Source organism: Morone saxatilis, unplaced genomic scaffold (genome assembly GCF_004916995.1).
Source record: "Morone saxatilis isolate NCDOM2014 unplaced genomic scaffold, NCSU_SB_2.0 Contig10, whole genome shotgun sequence".
In the NCBI taxonomy this organism is placed as follows: domain Eukaryota; kingdom Metazoa; phylum Chordata; class Actinopteri; family Moronidae; genus Morone; species Morone saxatilis.
The window spans coordinates 18,490,998-18,503,327 of NW_023339652.1; the positions used below are offsets into that span (position 1 = coordinate 18,490,998).

General features: G+C 41.5%; 1 protein-coding gene across 1 annotated transcript; it reads left to right on the forward strand.

Annotated features, from left to right (window-relative positions):
- The first annotated feature begins 4,195 nt into the window (after positions 1–4,195).
- tmem121b (transmembrane protein 121B) lies at positions 4,196–8,076 on the forward strand. Its single transcript, XM_035675077.1, has one exon. The coding sequence runs from the start codon at positions 6,763–6,765 to the stop codon at positions 7,942–7,944; it is 1,182 nt and encodes a 393-aa protein (XP_035530970.1). The 5' UTR covers positions 4,196–6,762; the 3' UTR covers positions 7,945–8,076.
- The last annotated feature ends 4,254 nt before the right edge of the window (positions 8,077–12,330 follow it).

Genomic DNA, 12,330 nt, shown 5'->3' on the forward strand with positions numbered 1-12,330 from the left:
TTGCTGCAAATAAGGCAAAAGAGGAATGTAAATTAATGTATATTATTAATAATATACAGAAAGTTCATTCTTTTATAGTTTTTTTTATCATTATTTATATTGTGTATTACTAAGGTGACAACTGCACGTTAGCCACTGTCACATAATGTAGGATACATGGAAATCACTTTAGTTTTTTGCCAAATCGGAGTGAGAGTTTTATTGATTTGAATACTATCTGTGATAAATACTAATAGACTAAGCCATTTTCCATTCTGTGCTTATTGGCTGCAATACCAGCAGGGTAAAACAGACTTGGCAGCCAAATAGGACCAAACCTAAAAACATCATCCTGTGCTGTGCCTGCATTATTCTATTAGTGTGTGGAAGATGAGCTGTGTAATATTTGAATGTTACTATTCAATTTATTACTATTAATATTAAGTAAACCTGCATCTCCAACTCAATGCGTGTAGGTTCCTGTGGTAATGCCATGCATATAGTTTGCACTACTGTAATTACGCAGCTTTTTTCTGCTACATTACTAATATATGGCTCAACAACTTTCTGAATATAACATTCCCTCAGCTGAGAATCTATAACAATCATAGAGAGCATCATCATGAAAATAGTTACATCCCAAACTGATCATAACCTCCTCCAGAGCAGGTTAGGTGTGCAGCCTAAGTAACCATGGCATCTAGTCAGGTTAAAAGAGACAACTTCATGACAGTGAAAACTCTGTCTAGGCTCAACACACTGTACCTCACTAACCCATTAATCTCTTCTTGATATCCCCCTCTGGTCTTCTAAAGCTGCTTTATTAAACAGTTGAGGACAAGCAATTAAAAGTTCATTATTTTCCCTGCAGGATGGAGTTTTGAATAGAAAGCTGTGGAGCTAGTGGATGTGATCAGAGTGGGATGGTGAATGTGCATGAGTGGGTGGTAATGGTGGGAAACACTGCAGGGAGTGGGCGGATGCAAGACTGAGAAAAACAGTCCAGTGCAGACTTCATCTGTGAAACATTTTATTTAATTAATGAAAGGCTCCACCGAGAAAACATCCATTACCCAAAGAGCGATCAGTTTTAGTGCTCTGAATCACTGACACAGTCTGACTGGCTGTGTGTAATCTCTGGTTTGTCTTCTTAAGGAGTAAACCATGTCGATACTTTGACGAGGGTCGTGGAACCTGCCCCTTTGGCTCAAATTGCTTTTACAAGCACGCCTTTCCTGACGGACGGCTGGAGGAAGCTCAGCCCCAGCGAAGACAGACCGGATCCAACAGCAGGAACCGGGTAACAGTTCACACTCACTTATTTCAGCAGCAGTTACTAAAAATACATTAGTACAACCAACAGTTTGTACTGTCAACATAGCCAATGTTTCATGATTTTCAATAGTTTTCAAAGGCTGCTACTCTAATAACAGTAGCAGCACCTCCTCAACTGTAGTGCCCTCTGCTGGAATTGGAAAGTTAATTAGAAACACCTCTGAGGTGTAACACTACAATACATATTACATTGCTTTAAATGCTCTCTATTAGTAAATTGTTTGTGTGTTGACATTAAGAAATCAGAATCAGAATTATGTTTATTGCCAAGGAATGTGACCTGGTGCATTGGTGCATAAAATATACAAATATACAACACCTCAAAAATGACCTGCCAATTAACCACCAATTAAAATATATTAAGGTACTAGTGTCACATGACGGTTGTATGGAATTGCATTACAAAATTTGAATAAAAACAAAAACATTTCAATCATTACACGAGTAGTGCATAAACTAGTTAACATAAGTTACAACTTTCTGATGTGTGAAAATAAAGTAAAAAGTGATTATTAATCATATTACACAGGGGTTTCTGTCTGTCTGCTCACTCAGTGTTGGTTCTATTTGTTAAATGAAATTAAAAGGACACACCTGGGAAAACTTCAATGATAAATGTGAACAGATGTGTGATGTATGATGGGAGATTTTCACTTTACACTAGATGTCAGACTTAAGTACCAGAATCTCAGACCAAAACAATAGGCGCTACAGCTGACCAGACTCCATTTACAAAACCAGTCATTTTATGTAGCAGATAATTGTAAAATATACTTCAAACTGGACAGAAACACCAAAAACCTGTCTTTGTCTTTCCACTGTTCCAACAATCCCCTAATATGAGTTGGTCATATAAATACTTTGTTTATCAAGATAGATAAGAAAATGGAGAATGCAGTACAGTACAGTGGCTGCCATGTAATGTTAGGTAATGTTTGGGGACAAATGCGGCAGAGTGGTTGTTTTTGCCACTGACGGGCTCAAATTGTTGTTGTAAGCGTCTGACATTATGGAAAGGATCCTTAAAGAGAGAGACCTTTTGTTTAATTATTATATTATAATATAATATTATTTTCACTGCCCACCAGACTGCATAGACAAAAAACTATTACCTTGTGTAATATTGTGACTTCATTCAAAGTGGACAGAAACAAAATAAAAAAACTCACCAAAACAGTCAAAAGTTAGTCTTTCACTGTTCTGGTTTGGTTGAAATAAATGTCATCAACATAGGTGATATAAACAGCAGTTTCAGTCGCTCTACTCTGCTGCACACGGAGCAGACAGGCCATGTACACAAACCACAGAGAGGCTGCGATAGCAATACAGGCAGTGGGAGTATGACATAATTCTGCCATTTGGCATCATTTAGAGGTAGGAAGTCAAAATGATTAATCTCAGAATCCTGACCTAATAAATGAGAATTCTGAATTAGTACCATAAATCTGTGAGAACCTAATTGTTGTCATTCCTAACATTGAATTATTTGCTGGCAGAAATGGGTTTATGTAGACCAGGATTGATAATAACAGCTGCATCACATTAAGTTATTATCCCCAGAATAGATTCTTGTTTGAAAATAAAACTCCCCTTCCCGCTCCAGAACTCGAGGCGGACGCCGCTGTGGGACATCTTCGACGAGCGGGAAAGCACCGATTCATTCGATAACGAGGACGAGGAGATGGTGACGTTTGAGCTGAGCGAGATGCTCCTCATGCTGCTTGCGGCAGGAACCGATGATGAGGTGACAGATTCAGAGGATGAATGGGACTTGTTTCACGAGGAGCTGGACGATTTCTATGAGATTTACCTATAGCGGCCCCTACGACTAACCCTGCCCCACCCCCTCCTCCTCCATATGTATACTAGACACTAGAATGGACTGTCTTGTGCGAGTGATGGACAGTAGCTTTTCCCCCACCCCCTGTATTGTGGCAGTGCCTTTAAGCAGGCCATTAATAAATGAACTCATAAAAGATAAAAAAAAGATTAAAAATCCAACAAGTCAGTGCGCTCGTGCTAAACATTTTCTAGACATCTATCCTCGTGAGTCTTATCTTGTGCAGTTCATGTTAAGAGGTAAAATAATAAAATGACAAAAAGAACTCAATATAAGATTTAACAAAAATTATAACTTTCTTCAAATATTGCTAATAAACATTGTCAAGTTTATTTGTGGGTGTGGGTTTGACTTGTTTATCATCTACCCAGGTGTTAATATGTATTTCTGAGACTCTGAGGATGGACTCAAACTTACTCAGCACCATTTACTGTAATCGTGATGGGCATGTTGTAAGATTTTACTTGCGGTTTTTGAAGGCCGGGCCTTTTTTTTTTTTTTTTTTCTTTATTAATGCTGATGATAGCCATTATATTGTGCTGATGATTAATACATTTACCATAACCATTTTCATATTGTACTGCAAAGTATTTAATGTGTCCCCTAGAAATCTTTACCTGGTTTTTTTCAGGGTTGAAAGAATTTAAATTATAATTGAACACAAGCTCTTAGGGTTGGTGGCAATTTAAAGCAAGGTGACCACTAGCCCTGATCCTTGACGGCCATCTTTGCAACTCAAACATTTTAGGCACCCAGGGGTTCATAACATTTGGTACAGAAATAATGTAAAAAGGCATATCTAATACCATGGGATTTAAACTGATCTTGAGCACACTAATTTGAGCCTACAGAATGCTGCTCAGTGCTGCCAACTGACTTTTCCCGCCTCTTATTCCTCTGTGCTCCAATAACAGTTGAACTGAACGGTTCCTCGGTCAGAACCTCAGTCAGTTTTCTCCTTTCCTGTACTTATTTATGCTATGTGCTAGACTCTGTGTTGAAAAGACAACCACATTTTGAAAATGGTTAACTTAAAATGTGATTTTTTTTATATATATCTATATATAACCTTTTTATCTTTTTAACCAACATCAAAATGTGGTTGTCTCATCAACATAGATGAGCTTAGCACATAGCATAAATAAGTACAGGAAAGGAGGAAGTTGACCAAGGCTTGCTAAACTGTTATTAGAGCACAAAGCAAAAAGGCTTAAAGTCTTAGGAAGGGTTAGCTGTGGCTGAACCGATATTCTAGCAGTACTACTGAACATATTTCCTATAACTTCCAGCCACCAGGGCAGCACTGCAGTCAGTCAGACATTTTTGCTCAGTGACTGAAGTGTCTGGGTTACAGAGATGGTGAGTTAGGGCTCTGATGATAGACTGTATAGAAGTGGACGTAGCCTCCGGGATTGGGATGCAAAATTTGCATCCCAATTTCTATCAGTCATTGTGGCTGATAGCTGATAGCTTTAGTGTTAGCTATGTTAATGATACCTGGTCCTGCCATATTTTAAGCATCTTTTACGATAAATTAGTTTCTCCTCATCGCCACCACTCATCCAAATATGGTCACTTCTGGCTCCAAAAACAACAAAGATGGCGACGAAAATGCCAAACTGGCTGTGTCCACTTCTTTCATACAGTCTGTGGCCCTGATACCTTGTATGACAGGTCCTGGATCAGCACTAGGGATAAACCTGCTAATTGGCTATAGGCTAAATGACCCCAACCTTCCTCTTTAACTCCCTCTCTCACATGCACCTGTGCACCTATTGAAGCAGTCTGCGAAACATACTTCCTTTGAATCAAGTTACTGTGCAGTTGAACCTTCTTAAGTCCCGCCCCTTTTTGCTCTGTGTTCCAGTTACAGTTGAGGAATGCTCGGTCAGAACTTCTGCACTTAGATATGCTATGTGCTCGTCTATGTTGAAAAGACACATTTTGAAGATGGTTAAAAGATAAAAGTGACATATTAGCTAATGTTAGCAAAATGCTAGCTAGGTTCTGACCAAGGTTTGAGCAAAAAGAGGCGAGATTTAGGAAGGGTCAATTAAGGTTAAGTACTATACTTTGTCTTTCTGTGATCGAACTACAAATATCTGACTTCTTGTAGTTTTGCATAAAAATCCAATTATACATCAGTAAACTGCTACTTCAGTCAAATGGACAAAATAAAAATCTTTTTTCCCCCTCCACCATCCTGAATCTCAGCATCAGGAACACCTGTGGTACCAAAAGGCAAGCCCTTCTTCTAAACCAGGTTTCAGACGACATTTGTGATTAGAAACTCTTCAGCAGACCTGCAGTGCAGAGAATCGTGGAGCAGAGACTTTTTTTTATTTCCCACAACACCTGTATGAAGTGTAGATTCACTGTTTTGTCGGCTTAACTGAGTAATGCAAATTAAGCTTTGCTGCTGAGATATTCATCCACAGACTTCTGATAGCTGGTCTCAACCTGTTGAACTCCATTGGAATGCATATGTTTATACTGAAATGTGTGTTTTCTATGTTCACAGCCATCCATCTTAACTTGAAATTAAAGTTTATTATCAATCTCTGCTCTGTCTGGAATCTAAATCTTTATGCTTGTCTTGTCTGCTTGAAAACAACCAACTAGAGCTGAGAAAGATAGAAAGATGCTGGTTGTTGAGTCTCATTCCCAGATTGAGACTCGACAACCAACTCGTTTTTCTCGGCTCTGATTGGTTGTTTTCATTCAGGACCCGGTGGATTCTTGCAAATCCCATTAGGAGCACTAGGAGAATCCAGAGGAAGCTGATTTTTCACAGATTTTCTGTCTCATGTCCTACTGCCAGGTTTAGTGAATGTTTCAACAAATAGGCCACAAAGTTGTTTTTATAAATATTCTCAACTGCAGCTTCTATTGTGGCGATTGCAACTTGGAGGGACTGACTAGTAAAGCATACCTGCTCCACAGCAGACAGACCCAGTTAGAGACCAGCTGGTAAACATAGTGGAGTGTTTAAATAAAGTAATAAGTAAAGTAAGTAACAAGTTTAACAGTCCTGCTGGGGGAGCCCTTGCAACTCCCTCAAGGACCCTTGGTGGTCCCCGAACCCTATGTTGAGAACCACTGAATTAGTGGATGCTTAAATGTATTTTTATTTTAGGCCATATGTTTGTTATAATTCTGCCATTGTATATTTAACTGGAGCATTATTGTCTGGACATTACAAACACCAACAGCACTTTAAGAGCTCTGAGGGGAAACAAAGCAGCACTTTGGAGCTAGACTAAATAATCTGGAATGAATGAACATCCTGAAGAACAGTGAAGCAGCTGCACTGTAAGTCAACTAAATGATAGCCTTTATAGGTATAGATTCAACATGAGTAGATTAACTAACATCTAACCAATAATATTGATTTGATCTGAATTGATCTACATAGCCTATCAAATAAATATCTCAGTGAGTAACAATGCTACAGTGTTATTTGAAATGTATTCAATGCAGTCAATTAAATATAAATAGTCCATTCCATCTGAGTCCATACCTTCCTTTGCGCATGTCTGTCTCTCTCTTCCTTTAAAAGCATCAGGAAGGAAGAAAGGGGAAGAAAGGGAGGCGACCGCACAAATACAATGATCTCAGAAACTGGGAACGACAATCCGAAGGCCGACTATCTCCGATCCCAAGCGAGCTACTGCCCAGACTCCCCCGTCTCCTCTTCTCCGGAATCCGGGCGGCTGAGCAGGAGGCGGGACACCCAGACCACCAGCGGCAGCATCATCCCGGAGGAGAGCGGCAGCATCCAGCCCCTGGTCTCCTCCTCAGCCGCGGCCGCCGCCTGCATCATGACATCGGGGGAGTTCATCCAGAGCGCTCCGCTGCTGGCGCACAAATCCAAGCGGAGTGTGCTCTACAAGGCGCTCTGCTTCCTCCTCCTCATCTTCCAGGGCGGCATTCTGGACTTCTACCTCATCATCTTCACCGACCTGTACTGGTGCTCCTGGATAGCCACGGACCTGGTGGTGATCTCGGGCTGGGGGATTTTCTTCATGAAGAACGCGCGGAGCAAGAGGGAGCGGGCCTGCGGCTTCCACCAGAAGAGCTCCATCTTCGGCTGCAACCTCGGGGAGTTCACCTACGCCTACCTGGCCTGGCTCATCTATGTCATCGCCTGTACTCCGAAGGTGGTGCTCATCCTGGAGACCTCCATCCTGGACCTGATCGCGCTCAAGGTCCCGTGCGGAGTGACTGGCTTCAAGATCATCATGCTGCTGTCCGCGCCACTGCTCTTCTGCCTCATCAACTCCATCATCGAGGACCTGAACGGTGCGACGCGGCACCGCTCCCACAGCTGCTTCATGAGCACCTGCCTGGACCTGCTGGACAGCTTCACGCTCGTAGAGATGCTGCTGCGGAACGAGATCCCCGTCGTCTACTTGAAGTACACCGTGATTTCGGTGTATTTCGTGGCCCTGGCCGTGCCGGTGATCTGGCTCTACGAGCTGACGGCGTCCGAGCTGCGCTGCCGGTGGCTTTGGGCCCGCTTCTCCACCGGCCTGGTGGTCAACGCACCCCTGCTGGTGGTCAGGTGCTTCCAGGTCTACGTGTACAAGATGCCGGTGTCGGTGTTCATGTTCAAAAACATCTTCTTCCTGGTGTGTAAGCTTCTGGAGCTGGTGGAGCAGTGCGCGGCGGTGCAGGGGGTCCGGAGGCTGGCCGGCGGGAGCAACCCGGCCCAGTTCTCCCACTGCGTGTCCGAGAACGACATGTGTCCGCACGGGTACGTCAACACCCTGGCCGTCACCCAGTCTTAAGAGCCCGGGCTGAGGGCCCGGGCTGAGGGCCCAGGGTGCGCGAGAGCCGTCTGCCTGTGGCGAAGTCGTGGTGCGTTCCAGACGCAGCTGGAAAATGGAAAATCCCAGTTATGTCCGAATTGCAACCAACTATTGGGAGCATAAAGACTATTTTTTTGGTTGAGTAGGCTACTCGTAAAAATGTAAAAAAAAATTCCACATTATCTAAATGAAATTAGACTCTTTATCTTGCGATAGTGCACTTAATTAAGTGGTGGTAATATGTCAACTGAATGACTTTTTAGAGTGTAACTATGGCTAAATAATGCTCCAAAGTTGGGCTAAAGTTTGGCATGGTCGTTTTCAATTAGATTCCTTGACCTCTGACCTCAAAGATATCTGAATGAAAATGGGTTCTAAGGGTTTTCCGTGTGGTATAAATGTGTTATTTTCTATATACTGGGGTCCATAAACGTTAGTGGAATTGCATATAATGGGAATGAATGGAAAGCTGACACATACTTGATGGCACCCCTGCATAAGTCAGGGCCACTTGTGCAACCCCAGTCAGAATAGTCTGAAAACGCCACTCAACAGACACAAATTAGACCACAGATATTTTTGCCCTAGGGTCTTCCATCTGATAGGCATTTTTTCTTTGAGATGTTTTATCACAGAAAGTGTATGAAACCCATAACCTAAATATGGAACTACAGTAGAAATAAATGATTCCCCTTTTTGCTGCAGAACCCCTGGAAGCCTCTCAAGGACACCTGGGGACACCACTTTAAAGATACAAACTGAAACTCATTAAACAAATAGGCTACAATTAAATGTGCTGCACTGGGGTTAATATGATGTGATGCAAAAACAAAAATATATAGATTCATCATTAAAGGCTTAAACCGTTTCTAAAGCAGTGTGACTGTGTAGGTGTTTACATCGTGTGTTGCTACATTAGATTGACGTCAGATAACTGCATCTCCCATCGCTTTGAGCTCACCAACCCCTCTAAGCTTTATAGTTCTTACTTTCGGGGCCAATGGCATTTTATATAACTGGAGAATTTCACATTTTTGGACATGTCTGGAACGCATCATCGGTATCAGCCTTACAACGCTCCTTCTTCAGACCAGTCTACAGGTGCTACAGTCAAACCCAATACCTGCAATAGCCTAAAACACATGGAGAACCAACACCGGACCTTGTGGAGTTGTGTGTGTGTTCAGTCTGTGAGTGTATTCACCACACTTGGTTGGGAGACGGAGAGACCAGACTGTGTGTCATGTTGGGACGCAAAGTGCAATTTGAAGAATCCTCTGATCTGACTCACCGGGGCTCTGCTCCATCCGTGTACATTAGTGTTTTCTATTGATGCCAGTGTCGTATGCGGGTCTGTGCTGGTTCTAACACTGAGAGTAGAGTAGACGTGTGTGTGTACGTTAATGCCATGAATCCAACAGTGCCATGACAAACAGGTTTTCTACAGCCCTTTTCAAATAGAGCCCTGGCCAACAGGAGCTTCTGTTGGTTGCTGGCTGTGCCACTGTTTTACTACTTCTGTCACTTTTTGGATCTCGAGTCCTCAAAGATCACTGGCTACTGGTTACTCTTACATCTGTTATTTTAAGCGTCTCTGGGTCACCCAAGGGCCCAGCTCTCAATTTTTCCAGAAAACACCCATTTATTCATTCACCTGCCTGCAGTATTTCTTCTTTGCTAAAAGGTTTACATGCACCAAGTATACAAAAGATCAAAGCAGACTCTGAAAAAGGTCTTCAACACACCTGTGAGTCAAGTTTGAGACTGTAGGTATTTGGGTTTCTTTCTTAGTACTTCTACTACTTCTTAGTAACAAATTGAATCCCATTTCTCTTGAGAAAATCAATTTAAAACCTCTTTTTGCTATGTCATGACAAAATAAGTAAGGGTAGTCTCTTACCAAGCCAAATCAATTATGAGATAGGAAGTCCAAGTCACAACCTTGACCTGAAAGTCATAACTTTTACATAAAGCTGCACTAATGAATATTTTTATATTAAGAATAGATCAGATGGCTATGTGTAATCTAATGTTCCTCCTGGAACACACAAATAATTATTCCCAACTCTGCAGTTCCTCTCACCTCTACCAGGATCTTGAGCTTCTTTTAGCCCACAATTCCAAATGACTGATGCTCTTTCTGCTGAATGTGTAACCACATTCACAATACCCAGTCCCTCCAAGATTTTCTTCTTTATCTTTTTGGGGGATTGTTTTGGCCTCAAATGCCTGATTTTATGGCAGCTTTTCTAAATTGTGATGCATGTTGTTTTTTAAATAAATAAAAGGCATCTTATTCTTGAGAATGAGTGAGAATGAAATTGTTTGTAGTTTGGTCACATATGGCTCAACGTTTTGGGACTGCTATAAAACTCAAAGGAAACTACAATGATGGGTCAAATTTGCCAATTAGTTGGGGTGATTGGACAAAACTTTGCACAGAATTCACAGGGATTGGTTGAATTTGTGTTAATTGTTTCTATCACAACATAACTTTCTGGAGGGACTGAATAACAACTCTATAAGGTATTAAGAGGTCAGTGTTTTCAGATGTGGCAGGTCAGAAAATATGATGTCATTTTATGGTCTAATGCGTTGTTGAACTGAAAAACAATACTAATAGGGCTACCAGATCATCGGTGCTCATTTAGGTATTTTAGAGATTTATGACTTGGAGGAATTGTGGACAAGTGCTTGGTTCTTCCAGTCTTTATGCTAAGCTAGGCTAAACAGTTCTCAGACCTTGATGCACAGAGATGACATTAACTTCAACCTTAGACAAACAGTCAAACATTTTGACTAAAGGAGTCTTTCTCTTCCATGAAGATGAATCACAAATTTAAACAAATAAATCCAACAGGCTGTGTTGAAATCAACCTTTTTCAGAGTGTTCGTAGTAGTTTCCATACTGATGGATCACTGTATCCAGGTGCTGCTGGCAAACACAGCTGATTCGTCTTATCCACCAACGGGGATCCAGCTCCATTCTGGTTCCTGCAATGCTAGTATTTTTGAACCGTTCAGAGTATTTAGACCAAAAATGAATCAGTTCGGAACCCAAAACGTTGGCTCCCAACTGGAACCGAAAAATAGCAGGTTTTCTTTGGGAACCAAAGTGGGCGTGTCATATTCTACAGGTTGATGACACATCCTTGAATACAGTGGTTCCGGTGGTGGAATTGGTGGAAATGCGGGCTGGCTCGAGAACCAAAAATATTTTGGGTCAGTGCATTATTTACAGCAATACTTGCTGGACTGATGCTACAGCTTAGTTTGCATAACACAGTGTCATGGCATGATCACCGTCCTCCATGATGAGCTCTTCCATTAGCTTTTAGTAATGTGTGTAAAAATCATGGCTGATCATATTAGATAAGTACATGTGGCTGCAGATGATGTATAGTGACGACATTGTGCAAAACGGCTCTGAGGGGTCTGAACTGATTTTAGTGCCTATAATTTTGGAGCTGAATGAACTTACAGTTCATGAGGTGACTTTAATCATAGCAAGGGTATCTGTGCAATTTGTTTCCTTCTATGTGAGCGATCAGTGAATACAGGTCGGAGGTCGTGCCTTGTGAGCCGTGTCAGAGGGCTACTGAGGGGTCAAGTATAGTTTCAAGATTATACAAATCATAAATATGTTACAGTATTTCTGACATTTTCAACGAGTTCTGTTATGTTTTACATGTTTTGCCTACCACCTAGGCAGATAGTAGTTTATCGTTGTATAGTATGAGTTACGCATGTGTAGCTGTGCATCTGTAAGTGCAGATTGATTTGAAAAGTCTGCACTGTACACCGTATGGCCAATAGTGTGTGTGTTCTGTCAACATATGCGTCTGTGTAATCTTGGGTCTATTTTTCCTGGTTTGGGTTTGGTCCCTTAGTTCCACTGAAAGGACATCTCAATGCTACAGTGTACAATGACATTTTAATGCAATGGTTTAATCCAACTTTGTGTCAACAGCTTGAGGAAAGTCCAAATGATACGGGATATGGAAGACTGGTACATTTTTGAGCTGGACTGATATGACTCTGCAAAGGCACTCAGAAGGCTACTTTCTTAAACAAATAACTTTGTTAAAGAATAATTTAATTGTCAACCAATTCTAGCTGGCATTGCCGAGAGCTGCTTCTCCTCTCTTAATCTGTGCTGCTTGCCACAGTATTGTAAATCACAGTGCCCTCTGCTGAATACATTTTGCACTACAACAATATATGACCGCAAAAATTGTTTCCATATCGGCGCACTTTGGGAACATATTGGTCATCATCTGCATCTCCAATATATTGCTCAGGCTTTAGTTTCAACACAACAATGTCCCCCGTGCACAAATACATAAAGAAATGTTTTTTCCCAGT